This window comes from Podarcis melisellensis (genome assembly GCF_964234715.1).
Source record: "Podarcis melisellensis genome assembly, chromosome: 1".
Classification (NCBI taxonomy): Eukaryota; Metazoa; Chordata; class Lepidosauria; order Squamata; family Lacertidae; genus Podarcis; species Podarcis melisellensis.
The window spans coordinates 32,610,844-32,636,050 of NC_138528.1; the positions used below are offsets into that span (position 1 = coordinate 32,610,844).

A 25,207-nucleotide genomic window follows, 5' to 3' on the forward strand; every position below is an offset into this window, starting at 1 on the left:
TACCATGTGTGAAACCGGTTTCAAATGGGGGTGAACTGGAGCAAAGGGAAATGTTACACTTTACAAAGCAGCCTGAGCATGCTGAAAAGGAGAATTGCACCAAAAACTATGGTTCTCAAGGTCTGAGCTGGTGCTCCGCAAGAAGCCACTGGCAGTTGCTGCAGGTAGACTCCCTTACACCCCCCCAAGGACCCCTTCATTGGATGTCAGTTAAAACAGTTCTGCTCCAGGGTACAGCCATGTTGCCAGCAGCGGAGCAGTGTTACCCACTCAATGTCTTTTCTCTGAAATTTTAAATGTAAGCGTCATTTCTGAATGTATCCCGTGCGTGTGAATGCCATGGTCTTTTTTATCGCACTAGGTATCCTCAAAATAGTGCTGGCAGCAGTTGCCAAAGCCAGAGAATAGTGATGGGAAATAACAGATTCAGCAAGGAGAATCATAGAATCGGAGAATCGAAAGGGATTCCAGGGTCATGTCATCCAACCCCCTGCAATGCAGGAATCTTAACTAAAGCATCCATGACAGATGGCCATCCAACCTCCAAGGAAGGACAGTCCACCACCTCTGGTTGGAGTCCGATCCACTGTCGAACATCTCTTACTGTAAGACTAGTCTTCCTGATGTAAATCCTCTACATCAAGTGGGTGGAGAAACTCCATCCTGCAGGCCAAATTTGGCTTGGTGCAACTCCCACTTTGGCCCACGAGGCCATTTGTGATGGCAGGTGTGGGGAAGATAGAGATATGGTACAGCTATGCAGCCGAGTTCTCCGCTGGGTACTTGGTCATGCAGAAGTACCCAGAAAGGATTGTGGAAGTTACTGTTCCAGTCTGCTGGATCAGTTGTGTGGCTGATTTTGCCATGAGAATCTCCACACAGCCAATTGCTGCAGAAAGCAGCTTTGCTGACATTTACCTCCACCCCCCGCCTGCCAACCTAGCAGTTCGAAAGCACCTCCGGGTGCAAGTAGATAAATAGGGACCGCTTACCAGCGGGAAGGTAAACGGTGTTTCCGTGTGCGGCTCTGGCTCGCCAGAGCAGCTTCGTCACGCTGGCCACGTGACCCGGAAGTGTCTTCGGACAGCGCTGGCCCCTGGCCTCTTGAGTGAGATGGGCGCACAACCCCAGAGTCTGGCAAGACTGGCCCGTACGGGCAGGGGTACCTTTACCTTTACTTTTACCTCCACCCCCACATGCCCATGGAGAGTGATGGCTTGGGGCAATTCTCCCTTCCCACTGCAGGACCACATTCAAAATGTCATGCAAGGTTTGTGGAGTGGGGCTCAAAGGGTGGGTGTGTTTAGTGTGCAAATTGTGGAACTGAGAAAAATTATGTGCTGTTGGAGAGCTGATAATGTACAGTGTGAAAAATGAGAGGAGAGGAATTGTACATGTTGGGTCTGTGCGTTTATTCATCACCTAACCAAAGGCTGTGACAGGGGCAGCATGTAAGCATGTGCACAAATTTTGTAAGGGAAGAATGTGCTCAGTTTTCATACTTAAACTGCCAAAACCATATTAAAATACCTTCTTTGTGGCCCGAACCACATTTTTGTCATCTTTGTGCAGGTAATGCTTCATCACATCCTTGTAAATGCCCTTAAATTACTCCTTTTTTGCACCTGTTAGTTACTGAATGGAGGCAGATCCATGAATGAATTATTGCTGTATAATGGACTCTTAGGCAGAAATTGCCACTGATACATAGTGTAAGCAAGGAGCAAAGCACTACTTGTGTTTACTGTATTTCCTGCCCCCCTTTTTAGTGTGGGGGTTTCTAGTGAGAAATTTGCGCAGTTGGAAAATCTGCTTTTAAAAGTCATCTGTGGATCCGGGGGGTGGAAAAGTCCAGGTTCAAGCAGCCTTACTTTTGTGTACCTCTGGTTTCAAACCATTGTTTTGTTTTGGTTCTAAAAAAACAACCCAATAGCGATGGTGATATTTAATGTTAATACTGTGCTTGATCCAATAACAATGTTCTTACAAAGTTTTAAAGGAATGATTCCTGTACCAAAGACTGGAGCAATTTTGAATTGTTTTGTCAACTGCTCAAATTGTAATAGCACAGTATTGCTGATCTCAACAATGATGGATTTTGCAAGTGTGGGATCAGTCTAAGTTGTTTAAATTGACATTAAATGATAATTTTAAAAAGAGAAAACTGCCCTGTATTCACTATCTGGAATAAGGAGGAAAGATTTGCACTGTTTGGTAAGGAGCAGTCTGTTCTTGGCACAATAAGCTATACAAATGACAAATGGTTAATGGTTATTTGATTTTTGAAGCAGTTTGGAAAGTATTATTATTTTCTTTCTGGGCTAAGAGGAAAGAAGATATTGAAATACAAAGCTGCTGTAATTGGATTGAGTGCTGGGTATCTGTATGTATATGTATATATGGGTGTGTGTGTGTATATTTATATAGTCTGAATATTTCTAATATATGTTTAAGTGATATGAGAACAAAATTTGCCTGATTCAAATTTAACCAAAGCCCTGCGTGTAGTACTAATCACTCAACAACAGACCACCAGATCAAATCATTCTCTTTGTCTTTTGTTAGACCAATAAAGGTAAACAGTTTTCTCTGATAAGAATCTCTACTCCATTCCTGAGTCTTAAATTTCACTGTATTTACTTTCCAGTTTTTCACCTTTGAACAATACAAGAAATTATTAGGAAATGTTTCACTGTCACCAGCTCTGGTAAGTAATGTTATACACTCTTGTAATGGGAATAAGGAGAGTTACTATAGTTCCCATTCTTCCTCCTTCTCCTTCTCCTTTTCCCCTCACATTGATCAATATAATGAAGTAGGTTGAGCAAAGACACATGAATGGAGGGACAAATCCGAGAGAGAAGAGAAAAAGTGTGTTAGATCCATATGCTTTGTGGACTAGCAGAAAGAACTTTTGCTCACACACAGTGGAAGAGTAAAACGTCCTTCCAATGGCAGCCCCACATTAATTTTGGACCTTGATAGGGGACTTTTCAGAGAGGGTCCACATGAAGGAGGATCTTTGTATCATTATACAAGTGCAGTTGCTGCTCCTGCCACTCTGGATCCCACCCTCTTTGTTTATGCAAAATATGGAAGAGAATTTGTGCCTGGAGATCTTTGGGCAGGATGCATCTCATAGATCCTAGGAACTTGGCCACCCAGGAATCAGTCCATGTGACTTTAATGCTGTTACCGGAAAGCAAATTGGAAGAGTGCACTAGCAAAAAAACAACAACCCCAAAACTCCTGACCATCTGGATTATAGATTTCTTGGTTAAACAAGTTATAGGATTGGAAGCATTTCTGGAGTTTGGCTCTCTCAGTGGAAGTTTTGTGACAGGCATATTTTTGCTCGCCATATAAAGGAAGAGACCTTTCATTAGAATTTGCATAATTGGCCAGCGTGATATAAAGTCAGCATGAAGACACTTTGAGTTATTACTATTCTAGTTATGGAATGCATCTGTTATATTGTTGTTATTACATTGTCCTTGAAGGTTCTCTCTCTCTCTCCCTTTTCTTTTCTTTTCTTTTCTTTTCTTGCGGACTGCCACTTTTCCAAAAGAACATGAGATACCATAAATCCTTAAAGTTGCCACATACCTTTTTAACAGTGAAAGCTCTGGTTCATTTTGCTTTCTAGGAGAAAACAGTATTTTGGTGTACAGCATTCTTTACTCATAGTTTACTGCGCTTCATAGACTATGGAACACTTCTCATGTTATAAAGCCTTGGCAGAGGAGACTGACAGTAATGATTCAAGGGCTTTTCGGCAAGGAGATGGTGAAGGCAAACAAGAGATGTACCTGAAGTCAGGCAGAATGACTCTAGATCTGGCAGAGTTACAAAAAAGAAAACAAATTTCCCCCCCAGCAGATAAAAAGTTGGTTTGGGGGTCTACAACATTGAGTGTGTTTAAACCCATTGATTCTAGTGGTTTATATTTTGACCCAGCCTACTTCAAATCAACTGATTATATTTCTGCACCTGTGGTGGCAATGGGCTGTGCCATTATTGTATGCATATTGGTATGATGATTATATCTGGCTGTATGTCACATACAACTCATCAGCTTATTCACTCAGTATGTTGAAGAATACTGGAAGCTGATTCTGTTTTACTTATGAACTGAAGGGTCTAAAGAGGCCACCACTGTATAATCCATCTTTACTCACAAGCAAGCCCCAGTGCATTCAGTGGGTGTTAGCAGCATGTAATGATTTCAGCCTCTGCCACACACAAACACTTCCTCCCATGCTCTGCAATTTCTCTATTCTTCCTCCAACCCCATGTAGAGTCAGAAGCTTTTCCAGAAATGAACTCTCCTCCAAGATTCAGCTGTCTTTGGAAGAGCCAGAGAATTCAGAAAACCCACTGCAATCAAAATGTATTGCATGCTAGGAAATAACATGAAATAGAAGTCCACTGAAATCAATGTTCTTAAACACAGCTAAGGCTCTACTGGGTTATTACCAGAGTGCTCAATATTAGGAAATGTGTTTTTTTAAAAGAAAAAAGTTTTACTCTTAAGTGATTTTACTCTGTTTTACCCTATTATGTCAATGCCTTGACTGTCAGTTGCATTCTAATGATGCCATCGCACCAACCAATATGCTATTTGGGGTATACAAATATTTGCCATCAGTTACTAATACCTTACTTAAGTTGTTTCAGAGGTGAAATCTGCCTTGGAAAACTTTTATTCTAAGACAATTGTTTGCTGAAGTGGGAAGCGCAGTTATTTAGTCCTGTGTTTTCTTTGTATTAGATTTACTACCTAATTAAGTCACTGTTTTATACTTCCCTGGTAAGTGGTTTTAAGAGCTGCCTTTGTGTCTATATTATACTCATAATAACGTGTAAATTATTCTTCACGAGGCAAAACTCTCCTTAAACAGAATGTGGAGGGCAAGCTTTACCACATATGCACTTCTTAAAATCAGTCACAAAGCTTCCTCACCCCCATCTAGAGAGAATGTGTTGTTGATAGGACTTTGACATTTTATTTGGAATATTTGGAATGTGGTTTGTGGCTTTTGTAATTTCTTCTGCATGAACTGTCAACATCTAATCAAGGACGAAAGCTGTTTAGTAATGGTATACTACTGCACAAGGGTAGGTCTCTCGACTTTCATCATATCAGTCAGCTTAATGCTCAACTTCAGAATGTGATGTACGGGGATGTTTTACCGCAGTGTGCATGAAAACTGATTGATTTAACTCTTTTAGACATTTGCAGTTGCTGGCTTGGGATCCGGGCTAACAGAAGCAGTTGTGGTTAACCCTTTTGAAGTAGTCAAGGTTAGCCTCCAGGCAAATCGGGATGCTTTCACAGAGGTATGGTAACTGGAATATTTTTTCAATATGTTGGGAAACGCAAGTGCTTGGATAACAAGTATAGAATGTTAATCAAGAGCGAGCTGTAGGAAGAGGGGAATCTCTTGGGGCAGTTTAAAACAAGTGATGGTCCCAGTTTAAGTGTTGCCATTTCAAAACAGCTGGAGAAGCAAATTTGATACGGACGATGCGGTGGGAAATAAGTATTTGGCGGAGCCTCATCAATGTTCCTAGGGTATCCTTTGCTCTGTAATGGTCAGGAAATGGCATGGTACCAGCACAGAACAAAGGGAAGGGGATAGGAGGAAGGGGAGAAGAATAGAAAGGAAGCAGCTTTTTGTTTTAAATATATATCCTCTCTCTAAACTTTACAGTTCGAATGGTAAGCTTACAATTTGGTTTTTCAACATTATGCAGTAAATACCCCTCCCCCAAAAAAGTATTCTACTAACATGCTGAAAATCAACTAATAGAAGAGAGCATGAAGGTGCTCAAAGTACATACAGACTCTTTGTTAGGCCAGAAGAGGCTATACCTCTGGAACACCGACTTATATTGAACCAGACCATTGGCCCAAGTAGCTCATTACTGTCCCTGGCACTCCTGGTAGGGCATATCTCGAGCAGTGGCAGAGGAAGGGGGGTGCCGTCTGCCCCGGGTGTCATCACTGAGGGGGGTGATAAAATGACAAAAAATGAGTTTTAAAAAATAAAAATTGGGCTCATGAAACTTTTTAGTTCAGTCAACAAATGTAACAAAATGTGGCTGGCACTGGGTACCACACCACGGGGGCTGGCATTTACCACGGGCCCTGCAGTGTGCCACACGTCCTGCCTGAAATGGCAGTGTGGGACTTGCGTCTGCCCTCCACCTGTTCCTCCGCCGCCCTACAGATGAAGAGGGGGCTCCACGCAGCGTGCAGCACCTGGCACCTGAGCGGCTAGCTATGCCGCTGATCAGGAGTGATGACCTTCAAGCAGCATTGTCAATTACCCATCAAGTCCAGCATCCTGTTCTTACAGTGGTCACCCAGATGCCTGTGAGAAACCCATAAGCAGGATTTGAGCATAGAAGTGCTCTCCCTGTTAGAATTCCTGCTCCATGATTGCAGTCATGAGATTGTCGTCTTTCACATGACGGTATATGTTTTGACTCCACAGAGTGGGAAGTGACGGAAACAGGATGTTTGTGTTACTGTGTTCCATGAAGTGGGACTATTGTCCCTTGTTCTTTTTCTCTTTGCTGTCTGATGCTAGAGAGAGAGGGAGCCATGTTGCAGTGCTCCATGTGTGTTTATATGTAAATAAAGTAGATGAAACAAAATGCTGAGTTGCTGAGGTGCGCAAACTCTGCGGATCCCTAAGTGTGCCGCAGTGATGTTTGGGCAGAAGAAAGCTTTTGAAGCTCCCGAACGATTGACCAGGAGGGAGAGAACATGCCAGTCGGGCATGTGTCTCTGCCAGGGTCCTACTCGAGTGCAGCCTGAACAGTGGTCACCCAGATGCCTGTGAGAAACCCACAAGCAGGATTTGAGGACAGGAGTTCTCTCCCCTCCTGTAGTTTCCAGTGACTGGTATTCAGAATTGCTGCCTCCAGCTGTGGAATCAGAGGATAGCCATCATGGCGAGTCACGCACAACCCGCAAGTGTCCAATAAAAACTGGGTCATCCCATTTTTACCCACGAGAGCACAGCTGCCATTTACCTCGCCTTGATCTTGCACAATTTTGCCCCGAGATCTCGTGCAGGGCTGCGATCTCGTGCGACACCCCAAAATGCACGGCTCAAAAAACCTGCATCCTTTTGGGCTCCATGATGTCACATGAGTCACACGTCTCATGCAGGAACATGGATAGTAAGATGCGCATCCCGGCTTTAGGATTCAACGTGTTGGAGGGCATGGTAGCCATTGGTGGCCCTCTCCTTCATGCATTTGTCTAACTCTCTTTTAAAGCCAGCTAGCTTGGTGGGTGCAGAGCAGTTTCTTGTTGGAAGTCTATATGGACATTTGCAAGAATGTCCATATAGGGTAGCTGCTTTTGCATTTGGAGTCTTTGCTTTCCAGAGCACAGAGACCACCTGCACTTCAAGCACAAAAAGATAACCGAAGCCCCCAGCATACTTCACCACCTCCTTGCTGGATATAATATAGTTATTCTGTATGCCTTTTATTCAGGGCTCTCACTTAAAGAAACACATTTTCTTTACTTCAAATGCAGCAGAAATGAATCTACCAGCAAACAGTATGTCTTGACATGTTGGAAAATGCTCAAGAACTTTCTAAAGAAAACAAACAGAAAATTCCTTTCCTCATTTAAATAAGTGAGATTTTTTTTTTGGGTGGGGGACGTTTTCCGTACAGACTCACCTGACTTCGGACACTAAGGTAGCCACAAAAATGAAATAATATACCCTGCTTATGTGTAATAAGCAAATTGCAAACTTCAGAGTGAAGTGATTAACAACAATGCTACAGGGTTCCTTCCCCACGACTGATATCAATTATACTGAGACCCAGTTTATATATCACAAATGAGAAAAACCGTGGCTTAACGTGAAAGAGTAAGCAGTCAGGTCCCCAGAGAGAAGATTTCAGTGCCTTTCCCTTGTTCCTGCTGCCACCACACTGCCTAGGGCTGTGCCATTGATTGTTTGTAAATTCAAAGCCTCTGGTGCCTTCTCCCCATGGTTATCTTTCATGGTTTTCTGCTGGCTACAAGTAGCAGGACAACCACTAGTCATAGCTTTCCACCTGCTAAACAGAGCTCAGGACCTCCGCCAGCAGTGGTGCTCCTCTATGCCAGCAGAGAGGTGGCCATGCTCAATCCTACCTCTCTTGATCCATCAACATTGCAGAGGGCTGTAGGACTGCACTCAGTCTCATTGAAATCAATCAAGTGTACTTCTGAATTGACAGGTTTAGGATTGCACTATCTAACTGCTCTTCTATACTCACCTCGATCATAGCTGTCAACTTTTCCCTTTTCTTGTGAGGAATCCTATTCGGAATAAGGGAATTTCCCTTTAAAAAAGGGAAACGTTGACAGCTATGACCTCAATATGTGATCCTCAGATGAAGGGCAGAATATAAATTTAATAAATAATAATAATAATAATATTAGCCCCACTGAATTCAATGAGACTCACTTCTGAGTAAACATACATAGAGTTGCACTTCTAATGCCTCCCCTAACATAACTTGGCTCATACCACACATTTCCATAGATGCAACACGTTAATCAAAAAATCCTTCCCTGCCCCTTGAATTTTTATCATTTCTTTTCAGAACAAGCTTAATGAGCTTTACAGAATCAGTTGTATGTTTTTTACATAAGCCTTTTCCAAATAGATCACTCTTTAAATAGATCACTAGTTATTTATTGAGACTGCTTGCAGCGTACAAAAATCATGGTCTGGACAGATCTAGGTAAATATAAGCAGAGCAATTTGTTTATATTGTTATGGCATTTGTATGCCTCTCCCTGGGCATTAAGTTCTTGCTGGGAAGTTCACAATAAAGCCCTATATTCTATTGCAGCCATATAGTCTGTTGTTGTGTGAGATTTGCGTTTTACTCTTACAAAGTGAATTATAGATACCTGTTAGCTATATGTAAATCTGAGTGAAACAAAATATTAAAAGGAAATTCAGCTTGCTTGTCACCTGAATAAGCACTAACCTGGTGGGTTGGATATTATTTGGATCATCTGTTGGTCATTTTTGCTGGCATTTTGCAATGGGAGCTCATTAAACAAATAAGTGCATTGAAATCAGCACCGTTTACAAAGCAGTAGTCAAAATTGTCTTCATTTCCCTGTTTAAGCATCCTTGCGGAAGTCAAGTTTTGCCTTTCTAATTAAATATTTGACTACGCAAAGGTAACATTAGTGAAAAGCAAAGTTAAGCAAGCAAACAATTGACAAGAAAAAATAATCTTTAACTTGGGGCTAAAGACATAACAGTAAAAAACGTTAAAAGCAATCTTCCACAGTCATGCATTGGAGTTCTAAAAGTTTAAGACTCTAGAAATGGTCACACAAATTAGTTGCACAGTTCCTCTAATCTGAAAGTATCCTCTCCCTGGCTGATTTAGAAGGAATGTTTACAATAGTTATTAGGAATATTTGTATAGGAAACTGATATTTTGTGTTTGTGTTTCAAGTGTAGTGTAAAGCAGAGGTAAGGAACCTATGGCCCTCCAGATCTTGGTGCTCTCCAACAAGATAGGTAGACTTCCGATAAGTATCTTATTGGCCACCATGAGAAGAGGATGTTGAGCTAGATGGGCCTTTGGTATGATCTAGCAGGGCTTTTCATATTATATGTAACTCCTGTTAGCCCCAGCAAACATGGTCAATGGTCATGATGGAAGATGTAGTCCAACATTTAAAGGGCCACAGGTTCCAATTATTGGCTGAAAGTGTGAGATTTTTCAGATATTAGAGTCAAAATAACCCCAAAATAAGCAAGAGAAGCCAAAGGAAGAGTCTAGAATATATTCAATTGTTCATTAGAAATATATGTCAAGGAACAGGATTGTTTTTATCTGGCTTGTGATACATTTATTGCCTGGAATGCAAGAGTTTCCCGATCTTACAGTTAAAATAATCAAAACTAGGCCTCTGACAGTTCAGTATTATTATTATTATTATTATTAAGATTAAGATTTGGGATCCTCAGGATCCCTTCCAACTCTAAAACATTACGATTCTGATTCTATGATTCTATGATTTCTTATTCACTCTTCACCATAAGGTCCCAAGGCAGGTTTCAACCATTTAAAATTACAATGCTAAAACACTTAAAAGGAGATTGCAGTCTGTTGAAATTTTGGGAAGTTGGATAATTACAATGGAATGGTCTCGGTGGTGGGGTGCACATGTTTCTTCTTATTTATTTATGATTATTACTTTAATTTAAAAAACTTTAAAAAAACAACAGAAGAGATTGCAGTCAAGAGAATAGGGTGGGTTCAAAATCTCTCTCTTCCACTCAAATGTCCAGTGCCGGGGTAAAGAGATGCACACCTTCAGCATATGACAGGTGCCAAAGGAACTTCTGTGGGGAATGAATTCCACAACCTGAGGGCTGTCACAGATAAAGTCCTCTCCTGGGCCACCACCTCTTGAATTACCTCTCAAGAGCCAGTGTGGTGTAGTGGTTAAGAGCGGTAGTCACATAATCTGGGGAACCGGGTTCGCGTCTCCGCTCCTCCACCTGCAGCTGCTGGGTGACCTTGGGCCAGTCACACTTCCTTGAAGTCTCTCAGCCCCACTCACCTCACAGAGTGTTTGTTGTGGGGGAGGAAGGGAAAGGAGAATGTTAGCCGCTTTGAGACTCCTTAAAGGGAGTGAAAGGCGGGATATCAAATCCAAACTCCTCCTCTTCTTCTTCTTCTTCTTCTTCAAGAGGCCTCCTCTGCCCATTGGTGAGAGGGGGGAATTATGCAAGGGATTTCGTGAAGACGAAACGAAACGCCACACACCTGAATGCCTCTCTCTCCCCAAAACTTGGCAAGAAGGGCATGTTCCACTGCTCGTGGCAGTGGTGGAGTGAGCGGGGAGGTGCTTCCACCGCCTAAGATGGCTGCTTGTCACAGGGGAACTCACCCCACCATTTCCACCAGCAGCAGAACATCCCCCTATACACACACTGAGATGGCCCTTTTTCATTGAAGTCCATTGAAGTTCCCTTTCATTCTGAGCTTCCCAAATGATGCTGAGCTCAATGGATCCATGGCAGCCTCTTATGTTCCTAAGGGTGATGTAACAGGAGAGGATGACAGGCCTCCATGACTACTGCGCATGGGAGAACTTTCCTAGTTCATTCATCGATGTGCATGCATGTAGAGTTCAGAACAGATGCACTTATATTCATTACCTGTTCACATGTGCATCTGCTTACTTGGCAAATTATTGTATTTGGTTATATTTTAATATGGATTGTGCCATTGCATTTATTGTCTTCTACAACAGAGATTGGTTAAGCATCGAATTGGAAAGGGGGCTTATGGTTTATGGTTACTTTGCTTTTTCCCCCAATACAGCAGCCATCTACCTTTGCCAAAGCTCGGCAGATTATTCAGGCCAATGGGTTGGGGCTCCAGGGACTCAACAAAGGCTTGTCTGCTACCTTGGGACGTCATGGAGTTTTCAATATGGTCTATTTTGGTTTCTACTTCAATGTGAAAAATATAGTTCCTGTCAGCAAGGTGGGTGCCTCATTCTATAAAATAAGAAACATAATATAGTCAAGAATGAGACCATTTGTGGTTGATAGAGCAAAAGGAAGGGAGGTCAAAGATAGGCATATCGAGAGCCAGCAACAGGCAGAGCCAGCTAATTCTAGTTTTGTCACCATCCTCCTCTTTCATGTTCAGAGGCAGAATATCTATGAATGTCAGATGTAGAACGAAGCAACAGAGGAATTCTGTAGCCCTGATGCCCTGCTTATCAACTTCCCTGAGGCATTTAGCAAGCCACTGTTGGAAACACCATGTTGAATAGATCCAACAGTTTTTGGACTAGACCTCCCATCATCCCACGCTAGCAGGACCAGTGATGAGGGATCATGGGAACTGTAGTCCCAAAACAGCTTGAGACCCAAGTTTGGGAAACTCTGGACCAAATGGAGACAAGGCCTCAAGCTGGAGATAACGCAGAGTCTCAGTCACAAGCCCTGTATCAACCCTATGCTTCTGCATTTATTTCTGCAGCACCCATTTTTTAGAAAACAAACTAATGACACACACTAAGGAAACAACAGACTTGCCCAAAATTATGAAATGAGTACAAGGCAGATTTGGGTGTCCAAGCCCCACAGCTCATTATCATTCCTTTAACCCAACACTGTATTGTGTTGTTTCCCTGGGAGGATATTTAACTTCAATTATGATAATGATGAGGCCATAGGGCTTTAAGGGAAGCAACTAGTGTATCCAATTCCTAAACCATAGAGGTCCTAAGGCATATGCATCCTACTCACAGTGCATACAGGCCTATCCTACAGTGTCTGATTCTGGCAATCACCTGCTTCCTTTTTGTGGTGGCTTTGCCAACACTTGCAACGTGCCACGAAAACTCTAAAACCTACAGCAGAAGTTCCTCTGCTGATAAGTCTCTCTACCAACTTGCTCATAATTTGTTCTCTGATTTCAGTATATAAAACTTATGCCAGCAGCCTGGCAAATATGTTGGGCTGTTATTTGACAGTCTTCCAAAAGCTTCTTATAGTAAGTTATTATACTGCTTTTCCAGTCTCCAAGTAAAGTTGTTCCTTCCCATTTTTGACCTGTATTTAACATACAGTATTCTCTACCATTTTTCCAAAACTTGCTGTGAACCCATCCAATCATCTTATCAGGAAAATTACAAGTTCCATTAGCAGCTTATATCCTCTCTGATAATGCATTAATTATATTAATTTAAAATTGCACTTCCTGACATTATAGGTAAAATAAACTATGTTTTGAGCTTTAAGCTGTAAAACTGGAGCTTTTTAGTGTGGACAGACAGAATCTGGCCCGATCCCACATGTGGATTTTACGCCCATTTTGCTCCTCTAAGAAATCTTCTGGCAATGTGTCGCAACAAATGTGCTCTCTATGTTAATATATTGTTTAGAAATTAGGGGGTCTTTTCTTGCTTCCCTGATGCAAGAAAAAAGGGGTTTCTTGAAGTCATATTGTAAAGTACCTAGGAAATCCAATATGACAACATTCGCTGGCAGCTCCCAGCGTTCACACATATGGGATTAGACTTTATTAAGGAAAATTTCACTTCCAAATAAACTAATTGAGCACTTTGATGTTCCAGGGTAGGAAGGCTGTCTGAGGAAATATGAACACAGTTGGATTGTCTCAGCCCATACAGAAAAAACGTTGTTTTAAGGCTGACTTTACAGCCAGTTTCTACCTTTTTAAGCCAGGGCAAAATAGTCGGCTTTGGGAACAATGTGTTGTAAATTCTTCAGCCAATTAGCTTAGTGAGTTACTACTGTTTATAATGCACAGGGCGCTGCTGTCTGCTTTGCAGTTGCACCGCTGTTGGATTGTTAATAGCAGGAAGCCGTTACTGCTTAGTACAGTGCATCAGCTACACGTGAAACTAAATGTAAAAAACCTGGAGGGGGAAAGCAGCAGACTGAGATTAGCCTTTATTTAATTTAACATTTGGGGGTCCAACGCACAAATGAGCATTTTAGTAGGCTTCATGGTGGAAGTTGCTGTCATTTGTAAAATATTCTGGCCAATTAGCTAATAGTGTGCTTGGATTTCTCCCGTTTTGATACAGTAATACTAAGTACATTGTGAAGCCCAATTATACAAATCATCCCCATATGCCGTACCGGTCTTGCTTTATGAACTGTGTTTATAAATCCTGTGTGAGGAAATGTGTACTTCAGCAATTTAGACCATGTGTAAAAACATAGCCAATAGGATTGTCAAGAAAACAAGCCCCAGCGTAGGAAATCCTAATGTGTTCCGCTAGAATAACAGGAGTGTGTCGTGTCGTGCAAGACTTCTGATTAAATGCATATTACTTTATAGTCTAACCAATTGAGGTGCTTCTGTGCCTCTTTTAATTTCTTTCTTTCTCTCTCTCTCATTCATTTTCTCCCTCTCCTACCCGCTCCCCTTTTGTTTGTTGCTTTTTTGTTTGTTTGTTTATCTAGGATCCGACCTTGGAGTTTCTGAGGAAATTTGGAATCGGGCTAGCCTCAGGGACAATAGCCTCAGTTATTAACATCCCTTTTGATGTTGCAAAAAGTCGGATTCAAGGACCACAGCCGGTTCCTGGAGAGATCAAGTACAGGACCTGTTTTAAAACTATGGCAACGGTCTATAAAGAAGAAGGGTAAAGAATTCTTATTTCAATCATAAATATCCAGGTCTCTGGCTTGTTCACATGAGTCCATAAAACCACATTGTTATATTTCAGATTTGATGAGGCCCATAAAAGCCACCCTTCGCAGTGCTTATGTATCAGGAGCGCTCCAGAGTGCAGCATTTCAGAAATGTGCATATAAGCATTACAAAGGAAAAGTATTGCTTTATCTGAGTTTTCTGGATTTTGATTTACTACACACACACACACACACACACACACACACACACACAGAGAGAGAGAGAGAGAGAGAGAGGGAGGGAAGGAGGGAGGGAGAGAGAGAGAGAGAGAGAGAGAGAGAGAGAGAGAGAGAGAGAGAGAGAGAGAGAGAGAGAATGTATAAAATATCCTAATAAGTCTGCAGCAAGTCATTTCTCCTTTTTCACCACTGCATCAGTCTGGTAGCTGTAGACATCTTTCAACCTCAGTATTGTAATTAGAAAATATACCGTATATTCTATTTTATTGCTCCAATTGTGAATGTGGAAGAGTTGTAGCTCAGTGATAGGATCACATACTTTTCAAGTGAAAGGTCCTGGTTCAATCTCTAGCATTTCCAAGTAGGGTTGAGCCCGGAAAAAAACCTGTCTGAAAATCTGCTAGTCAATGTCAGAAATAGTGAGTTAGATGGACTCTGTTGGTAAAAAGCCAGCTTCCTATGTTACAAAATTCCTAAGCAGCCCCTGACAGAAGTGCTATTTTGGGGGGGGGGGTGAACGGATGGGATGCTATAATGGTCTTCTCATTTTCAGAGAGCAGCTGATGAGCCTGTCTTGTTCTCATTCTTGTATACTAGGCAGCTGAGGAGAAGTCCCAGTTCCCTTAAGTAAGTGACTGGGCAGTCCTGAAAAATAGACCCTGATAACTCTGCCACTTTCTAGGATTTTTTCCAGTTGAATTTGTTGAGGAGGAATATTTGAACCAGTGGCATTCCCTCTTCCACTCAGATCCAAATGGCATCAGGCAACATGTACTGAATATTTTTCTCGTGGTAGCATTAGAAAACACAATCCAGAATCGGAATCCCAGAAAGTGGCCAGCACACAGGACAAAGAATGAGAACTTCGTTTTAACAGATTTTTTTAAAATGTCCACTTGATTGCATCTTACTTTGCCCCAATCGATCTTGGAATGTATCTATAGAGTGGCTGAAGGACAATTAAAACTGTTCACATTTCAGAACTGGTCATAAAATTTATAGAGAACATGGAGATCAACAAATAAATCTTAGCCTTTCTCTGTCTTTCTTTCCCTCGTTTCTGTTTCTTTAGAGATTGGAGCGTTTGTGTTGACCATTCCATGCTAGCCTCCATAGCAAGATGAGAATGCAAACATTGACTTGGTGCATTCGTACCAAATTGCTGCAGTATAATTTCTCTCATTTTTGAAACTAGCATGTAAGGAACACCCTGAACTTAGTGTATGTAAAATACTTCTAAAGTGAGAACTCAGGCACAGCAATATTGTTCAAGTAGTGTACTGCATTTGTATACTTCATTTGTATTTATACTTATTTTCAATCCCTACATACCACCTCATATCAAGAGTTCTCTGGAAAGTTCACAACTAAAAAAAAAAAGTATAGTGCAGCTGCTATTAACAAATAGCAAATGTCTCATTAATTAAAGTCATGTTTTTGAGTAGAAGGGATCACAGCAAAGCCACCGTAGCTGAACATTAATCTGCTATTTATCCTGGGCCAAGATGTTAAAATCCAAGCATTGTATACATTTGTTATTTCGCAAACATTTTTAGCGCATCGTCTCAGAAATTGAGCAAATATACATTCCTCCCTCCCTCCACCAATTTAAATAAAAACATTCTTTGTTGTTTTCTACAGATTTCTAGCCTTGTACAAAGGATTGGTGCCTAAAATCATGAGACTAGGACCAGGTAATTTTTTTATTTAAAAAATCTAGTGCATTTAATCCTGCCTTGATGGTATTTTTGTAAATGTTATCTTAATATTCAATATTACTGTTAAATATTATTAAGATGAAATATATATAAATACAAACATTATATTATTGAAATTAAATGACTGTTTGGGGTTTTTTTATCTTATTGCAATATTTCATTGTTCTTATAGCAATTGATGCAGCCTCAGTCATAGCTGCCTGCAGAAACATGGGGCAGAAACATGGAAAGAAACCTATCAATGTCAGCTACCTTTCTTTATAGCTGATCCATATAATCAGGCACACACCTTTTTAAGTGTGTAAGAATCTTGTGTGTTTACCAGTTGCAAATTCTTATGGCCCTGTACCTGTAGATCTGCAAATGCAGGAATAAACATGAGGAGGGAAAAATGGGATTAGCTCTTTTCTCAATCTCCACAATTGTGTTGTACCTAATGATGTCACCCCTTTAGGTGCAAGGACTTCCACTTATACAATCAGACTTCTTCCCTCTCCCCTCTCCCTACAACCGCAAATCTACTCTGGGTGGTTGGGTGCAGAGGCATGCAGGGAGAAAAGGAGGAGAAGTCCTGTTGACAGGCAAAAGTCCATGTACTAATAAGTTGATTTTGTTGGTTACAACCCATTGATTCTAACCTGTGCCCAAGTTTTATGCCCTAACACATATGTGTTGGGCATGCTGATCTGTACCCTGTAACAATGCAGAGCCTATACACAGAAGCTATCATCAATATAGCAAGGGCAAGGGCAGAGTTGGCTGCCTCAGTCTCATTTCCCTCCTCCATGTATTCATTTACACCATTGTTTGACAATCTGTCATGGGTTAAAATGTCAATTTGCTTTGTGCAGTCAGGCTTTTGCCTATAGAGCTGATGGCATAAATAACCTGGCATATCTCTATCACACAGCATTTCTGACTTTGGGTTGGCTTGGTAACTTCCCTGTGTTAAGAAAATAAAAAATATCCTTCCAGTAGCACCTTAGAGACTAAGTTTGTTATTGGTATGAGCTTTCGTGTGCATGCACACTTCTTCAGATAGTAAGCCGTTGCTGTTAGAACTGCCATATCGCATCATCTCAAAAGCAACAGTTGGTATCCAGTGCAGCTTAGTTGCACTCACAGAAGGATCCCGTCCAAGAGCAGTAGCTCCTTATGTTCTTGAAGCAAAAGCAATGGATTCTATCTATTGTTTTTTTCATTCACACAGCCAGCTGCGGGTCATAGAAAGATGGAATGACCCTTAGAGCTAGTTCAGGCATAGCCAACCTCGGCCCTCCAGATGTTTTGGGACTACAACTCCCATCATCCGTGACCACTGGTCCTGTTAGCTAGGGATGATGGGAGTTGTAGTCCCAAAACATCTGGAGGGCCGAGTTTGCCTATGCCTGATCTAGTTCATACATATAGCTTGGCTATGGATTCTCATTCTGTGCTGAGGGGGAATGCAACTCCTTTCTCCAAAGGTCTTGTGTGATAGCTTCACATATAGGACAATATGCATGGGGTCCCTGCTTCAGACATTGATTATGAATGGAGTTGAGAAAGCAGGATATACCTGCTCTTCCATCAAAAGATCCACAGCCCAGGTGAAAGCAGGAAGTGGGCATTAAATAATGTAGGTTGTATTCAAAGCAACGCTAAGTAGAATCGTTCTGTCAGCACAAAGATTTCTTTTTGGAACGTTTCCCCCCTCTCCGCTTCCCTCATGCCCCCAACCCTCCAGAGCAGATTTGGGGGCAGGGCAGGATACGCCCACGGAGAGGGGAGGAAGTCCTGCTCTTCACCCTCCACTCTCATCAAGCCACCGCTGCTGGAGATGCAGGATACAGAGATCTCTGTGCCCACCCCTGAAGATTCTGTGCCCAGGGCTTTGACCCCCTGGCATTCCCCACGCTACACTACAGGTCCCATTTTGGTCCTGTTGTTAAAATACATGTATGCAATTTAAAGCCACAAAGAGTTACAATTTTGTATTTCATAAAATAACATTATCTCTTCTAGGTGGTGCAGTGATGCTTCTGGTTTATGAATATGCTTCTCGGTGGCTTCAAGAAAACTGGTGATCAAAGACACAACTCCTAAGGCAGCAGATGGTTTAAAGCAATGTCTGTTAAAATATGTTTCAGTATCAAATTGGAAGCAAATATAGCACAAATAGTATGGATATGGAGCCAGTAACCCAACCCACCATTTTAGCCTGGGGCTTTCTATAGGTGCTTTTTATGAAGAAAAAGACATTTAGAACCTCAAGCAAGCCTGGGCTTCAAACACACTTTCAATGTAACATGTAGTGTGACTTTAAATGAACTGATTTCCCCAGTTATTACGTTTATATCATTTTTCTGTGAGTTCTCCTTGAGGTAGGGCATTTAGGACACTGGCTATCAATCTGTAACTTTTCATAGTGAAATGATTTGTATTCTTTCTTCAATAAATTTGGATTCTAACCCTGTTTCCTTCATTCTGTGTGATATTTTGTGTATTTGTGTGTTTGTGCGTGCGCATGCACGCACACACATGAGAGCAGTTTTCCCTTCTGTGGTTTCTAGACAGTGGTGGAGCTTCATGAAGTGAAGGACATGAGGCAGGAGTTGATAATGCAGGTGAGCTGCACACAGGTGAGCTGCAATCAAGCTGCCAGCCAGCTCTGTTGAGGCTCCTTTTATTGACACAATATGCAAACCCAGGCAGATACATTTCGGGCTGTGACCTTTACACATCTTCCGGTCCCGATATCGTGGGGTGGTACAAAGTTATTTTGGCACCTGTTTCCACCACGTAATTTTCCGCTTGCACAATGTATGACGAAGGAGACAAAGGTCACAGACAGGACATGGCAGACTACTGAGACCGCAAAAGGTTAGACAAAAGGTTCAGACAGCTGTGGCTTTATCTATGAGGGGGAGTGTGCTCTGCACCCCAAGGTCACGTGTGCAGGCAGCTGAGGCTGCCTGTGGACGGGGAGTGTGCTCCACAAACCCAGCGATCATTCCTACACTCCGGCACCGGGGTGTGTGTGCAGAGAGCAGGCGGGGGCATGGCTGGTGCGCATCCCGGGGGTGTGGCACACATCCTAGGGGCATGGCGTGGCACCCAGCATGAGCAGGGGGGCAGCCACAATGGCACCCCACCGGGGTCATGCTGCCAGGGGCAGTGTGCTCCCCCCGCACCCCTCTTCCCCCGCCAGGGTTTCCAGAAACTGGTATTCAGAAGCATGGCTGCTCTTGTGCTTGAATCCTGCTTGCAGGTTTCCTACAGGCAACTGTTAGGTCACATGATGCTGGACTAGGTGGGCCAGTGGCCTGACCCAGTAGGCTGCTCTTATGTGCTCAGAAGAACTGACTCTTAAAAAAACAAAATGTTTGAGAGTAAAAACTGACATGTGCCCTATACATCTTCTAGGATCCGGAACTCCAGCCACCCATATATATTGGTGCACTTCTTCTGAGTGGCTTTGCAAAACTCTGTCCCTAAGATTTCAAGCAAAAGGAATCTAGTGTGGATTGCAGTACAGTGGTACCTAGGGTTAAGAACTTAATTCGTTCCGGAGGTCCATTCTTAACCTGAAACTGTTCTTAACCTGAAGCACCACTTTAGCTAATTGGGCCTCCTGCTGCCGCTGCACTGCCGCCAAGTGATTTCTGTTCTCATCCTGAAGCAAAGTTCTTAACCTGAGATACTATTTCTGGGTTAGCAGAGTCTGTAACCTGAATCATATGTAACCTGAAATGTATGTAACCCGAGGTACCACTGTATTTGTATTCTTTCTTTTAAATAAAAAATAAAAAGCACCGAAGTATAGAGGCATACACTGCGCAATAGAAGCAGAGGTGCCTTCTCAGCATTTAAAAAATACTTGTGCTGACATGAATATCAAAATATCTCTTTTGTCTGGATTTGACCACGTTGACTTCTTTGAAATGTGCCTCAGTAGGCAAAGTCAACAGAAAGGTAATTGGTTCTTTTTGTCTCATACCAAAGGCAAGTCTTTTGGGAGGGTCATTTTGTCATCAGTTATGCATTGGGTCTCTCTGGTGAAGGAATGAAAGAATTTAAAAAGGAAATAAGATCCACCTCAGTTAATTCTTTTCTTTATTAATTTAGAGCATTCAAGATATAAAAATAAAAGGCTTTATACATACTTTATATACACACATAGCCTTCTGGTATACATTGTTTCCAACATGTTTTTAATTACATCTTCAGCCCAATTTTTAATTACATCTTCAGCCCAAAACCTCCTCCAAATACGTGATTTTTTTAAAAATAGCTACAAAGTTCTGGTTTTCTGGTTACAACCCAACCTTTTTGCCAAATATGATCTCCAATTTTCATTTATAACGATAGCTTATTTCTACCACAGTGTGAGAATATAACATGTTGGTCTCAGTTGGGTTCTTTGGCAGGAAGTCCCATTGATTTCAATGGGATTTCCCCCAATCCAAATAATGTCTTCTGTGTGTGGAAAAACAGCTGATCCAAAGCCAACTGGAAGCAAGGGGGAAACCCATATTCAGCAACCACCAGCATAAATCACATACAAAAAAAATGATGGTGCAGTATCGGTAGTCCGGCTATCCTAATAAGCAGATGTGAGAAGTTTCAGAGTTACAATTCGCAGCTAAGAAGAGAATGGTGGATCAGGCCAATGGCCCAGGTAGACCTGCATCCTGTTCTCATGGTGGCTGACCAAACACCTGTGGGAAGCATGCAATTTAGGCATGAGCACGAGAGCATCTTAAAGGTAAAGGTAAAGGGACCCCTGACCATAAGGTCCAGTCGTGACTGACTCTGGGGTTGCGGCGCTCATCTCACTTTATTGGCCGAGGGAGCCGGCATACAGCTTCCGGGTCATGTGGCCAGCATAACTAAGCCGCTTCTGGCGAACCAGAGCAGCGCACGGAAACGCCGTTTACCTTCCCGCCGGAGCAGTACCTATTTATCTACTTGCACTTTGACGTGCTTTTGAACTGCTAGGTTGGCAGGAGCAGGGACTGAGCAATGGAAGCTCACCCCCACGCGGGGCATCTTGCCCACCTGCAATTTCCAGCAACTGGTACTCAGTGACATCATGCTGGCTGGTAGTCCCTGCCCTCCATCTAGTAATCCATGCTGCGAGAATCTATTAGGCAAGATGGTAGTGGGCAAGAACAACAGGAACACTAGGCCTCCCTAATACCCATTCCTGTTCCAAAGGAACTGTGTTTAATCCTTCCTGAGCTCTGCACCACAATTGCATTTTCAGAGTGGGAAATGATGTGAAAGACATTGCCTGTGAGGTGTCCCACATCCTAGCTATCATTTTTGACCCTGACCCAGCTGTAGTTGGGGGACAACTACTGACCCCTGGATACAGATGTTCATTCCTCCTTTGTGTCAGAGATGCTCTGAGGCAGTCAAACAGGGCTCAGGTGAGTGTTGCAGTGTAGCTGTACATCTAGATATTTATCTGTATCAGCAACATGCACTCATATCTTGGGCTGAAACAGGGTGGGTGGGTGTGGGTGTTAGTGCTTTAAAGACCCTGCAAGGTCTTTAAAGCAGAACTCATAAGTGTAGATTGCAAGTAAAGATGCTACTATCATCAAGTCACATTGTTGTCTGTCTCTTGTACAGTTTCTTGAATTAAAGTCAGTGCTGTTTTTCTAGGGGGGAAAGGGTGCCAGAACTCATCAATGAGAGGTGCCGGAACTGAGTTCCAGCGAGTTCTGGCTGGGGGAAAAAGCCCTGATTGAAGTGAATGTGTTTTGAGTCGGGACAAGAGGTCAATCCTAAGGCACTTGCTTGGAAATGCATTCCACTGAAGACAATGGGACTTCTTCCAAGGGCTGTGTGAAGGATCAGGGCGAAAGCTTTTGCAGGTCTGGATCATAAGGAATTATCTGCACAACCATAATTAGTGTAGGCTTTTATAGAATAAAAATTGCTTTAAAAGGCTGAAGTCATTTCTTTTTCCATTCCCCATTTTAGAGTAATTGGAAGATCAATACTTGAAACAATGTCAGTGGGACCTCTTTTATTTAAATCCTCTGCTCTGATAAACGGGTCCGAAATTGATATAAAAGAGAGCTCAGCTACAGAATTTCATCTTGCATTTTGCCTCCTATGCATGTCTTACATGTTCTTAGACAAATGTAAATACTTTATAATAACATAAATGAAGAACAACTTTTAAAGAGCCAGGGAAAAAACCAACAGTACGTTGTTCAATGGGCTCCATTGACTGATTCCTGTACTTCAAACAGCATTATTTTCAATAACTAGCCTATCAATATCCTCCCATTTACAAACTAGCAGGTATAAGGTTATCAAGGTCTGACCTTCCCTTGAAGACTGTATCAACAACCTATGCCATTAATTCATATTTCCACAACAAGCATACTTGTTTTAACTATTATTTAGAGACACTCATACTTCATGGGACATTCAGAAAAAATATTATTTTTTCAGGAAAATAAAATGTTAACTACAAGCGCTTTGATATTTGTAATACATGCTTTTGTTTTAAAAAAAATGGTTTCACCTTGTTCCTTGCTATCCCCAGCTTTGCTGTGGTCATGCTAACATGTCACAGCTATGTAAAATACTGCTCCCTATGAACTTGGATTCCACATGAACCAAAGCAAATTATTTACTTAATTTAAGATGGGATTGTAAAGGTAGACCCCCCCCCCCCAAGTTGCAATCTTGGTGAGAGAGTTGAAATCATTATTCATTGCATAATCCTGTTTTTTTAAAAAAAAAAACTTCACCTTTCTTTTTTTAAAAAAAGAATTAAAATTAAATAGAGACAAGGAGAGTAGAGGCAAGGAGAAACTGTCACACTGTATACAAATAGGCTTCTTTCTTTTTTCCTAGTATTTTTCTTCCTCTTCACAAATTAGGATTTTTCATAGAAGTGATATGAGCTGCGTGAAAAAGGGGGGGGGCACGAGCTCAGGATTAGTGTGTTTAATTTCTAGACTCTGATCCACATGGTGAAGAAATGGGTATCCAGGCAAGTGCTTTTTGCACTGTTTTCAACAAAAAGGATTCTGTGAAATTAGGCTTACATGCCTAGGGTAAGGTTACCAGATTCTTTTTCAATGAATCCGGGGACACTTTTCAACTTCCTACTAAATAGATGGATTTTGTCAGGGGACTGACTTGTAAATTCGGGGACTGTCCCCGGGAAACGGGGGCGTCTGGTAACCTTAGCCTAGGGTGCAGTGTGGGCGTGTTTATTATATCTGCCCTTCCTCCAGCTGCAGGTGTGCAGGGATCAGGTGCTGTCCTCCCTGGCCAGCTGCTCTTGCAGCCCCATTTTAGTCTTTAGCAGCACAATCCTATACAGGATTACAGTCATACCTTGGGTTAAAGACGCTTCAGGTTGAGCATTTTCAGGTTGCATTCCGTGGCGACCCGGAAGTAACGGAACGGGTTACTTCCGGGTTTCATCCGACATCACACGCATGCGCAGAAGCGGCAAATAGCGACCTGGAGACGTGGGTTGCGTTCTGCTCAGGATGCAAATGGGGCTCCGGAATGGATCCCGTTCGCATCCAGAGGTACCACTGTATTCAGAAGTAAGATTTACTGTATTCATTATGATTTATACCCAAGTAAATGTGCATGTGCCTGTTGTTTTTGTCCATGGAGTTTTCTTCGCAGGGATACTGGAGTGGCTTGCTGGTTCCTGCTCCAGGTGGATCATGTTTAGTCAAAACTCTCCACTGTGACCTGTCCATCTTGGGTGGCCCTGCATGGCATAGCTCATAGATTCTTTTGAATTACGGTGCTGGAGGAGACTCTTGAGCAGGGGTTGGCAACATGCAGCCCATGGGCCAGATACGGCCCACGAAGACCGTTTTACTGGTCCACAAACCGCCCGCAAACCGAGCCGCCCACTCGGCAAGCCCCCCCCCACACTGTGCTAATGCAGTGTGGCGACTCGCTGAGTGGCGCCGGAAATGGCTTCTGCGCATGTGCAGATACCAAAAGTCACGTCTGTGCATGTCCAGACGCCGAAAATCACTTCTGCGCAGGCACAATTTTCGGCATCTGGGCATGCGCAGAAGCGCTTTTCGTCGCCGCAGACATGCGCAGAGGCGATTTTCAGCATCACGCTGCACCAGTCCGGCCCACAGATGATCTCTGTGAGAGTGATCCAGCCCATGGCCGGTAAAGCTTGCCAACCCCTGCTCTTGAGAGTCCCATGGACTGCAAGAAGATCAAACCTATCCATTCTTAAGGAAATCAGCCCTGAGTGCTCACTGGAAGGACAGATCGTGAATGCTGAGGCTCCCATACTTTGGCCACCTCATGAGAAGAGAAGACTCCCTGGAAAAAACCCTGATGTTGGAAAAGATGGAGGGCACAAGGAGAAGGGGACGGCAGAGAACGAGATGGTTGGACAGTGTTCTCGAAGCTACCAGCATGAGTTTGACCAAACTGTGGGAGGTAGTGGAAGACAGGAGTGCCTGGTGTGCTCTGGTCCATCACTTATTCCTGAGTATTTGGGCAAGATCCTGTGTCACACAAGCAGGCTTCCACTTCTACAGCTGGACTTCACCTTCCTCTCCTACCCTCACACCCCACATGGTTATCTGGCTGTTAAGGAGACCCCCTGAAGCAGATTTGGGGACACCGGGGAGTTGAGAAACTGGAGGTCCCATCGCGCAAGCAGACTTCCCTTGTGCCTAATGGCAGACATTCTTGGATGTCATCCTTTGTTCTGAAATATTCATACGCTGCCTTTTTGAGTGAAACTCATTCAAGGTGGCTTGAGAGAGCCCAGATCAACAGAGCTGTTCTGCTGGCTGCACTAAGATTGTAGCCAAAATGAATACTGACCCATGATCCAAGGGTAACACACACAGCGCATCAAACACAACAACCGCACACCCTTCATTCATTTCAAGCAGTTAGTTCCTGGTCAGTCAGTTCTGTTGTGTGCCAGAAGAAAATTGTGACCCGGAGACTGTTTGCTCATGCTGATTATATCTCACCAATATTCTCAATTCAACATTTGACTAAATGATTGCAGTAGGAAAATGTTTTGGAAAGTTTCCCAGGAAGTATCGG

At 42.6% G+C, this 25,207-nt stretch overlaps 1 protein-coding gene and 1 long non-coding RNA gene across 7 annotated transcripts in view; one reads left to right on the forward strand and one right to left on the reverse strand.

Annotated features, from left to right (window-relative positions):
- SLC25A21 (solute carrier family 25 member 21) overlaps positions 1–18,596 on the forward strand; it is a 276,895-nt gene extending 258,299 nt beyond the window's left edge. For 5 of the 6 annotated variants that reach the window (XM_081914416.1, XM_081914415.1, XM_081914417.1 and 2 more), the window contains 6 exons: positions 2,648–2,707; positions 5,233–5,340; positions 11,386–11,550; positions 14,013–14,194; positions 16,065–16,117; positions 18,146–18,596. In XM_081914416.1, the coding sequence (XP_081770542.1) occupies positions 2,648–2,707; positions 5,233–5,340; positions 11,386–11,550; positions 14,013–14,194; positions 16,065–16,117; positions 18,146–18,207 (630 nt within the window). In that variant the 3' untranslated portion in view covers positions 18,208–18,596. The remainder of the gene's footprint in view (positions 1–2,647; positions 2,708–5,232; positions 5,341–11,385; positions 11,551–14,012; positions 14,195–16,064; positions 16,118–18,145) is intronic. The other variant, XM_081914413.1, reaches the window with a different exon arrangement.
- LOC309372832 overlaps positions 1–25,207 on the reverse strand; it is a 485,159-nt gene that overhangs the window by 65,083 nt on the left and 394,869 nt on the right. The gene's annotated exons all lie outside the window — the stretch shown is intronic.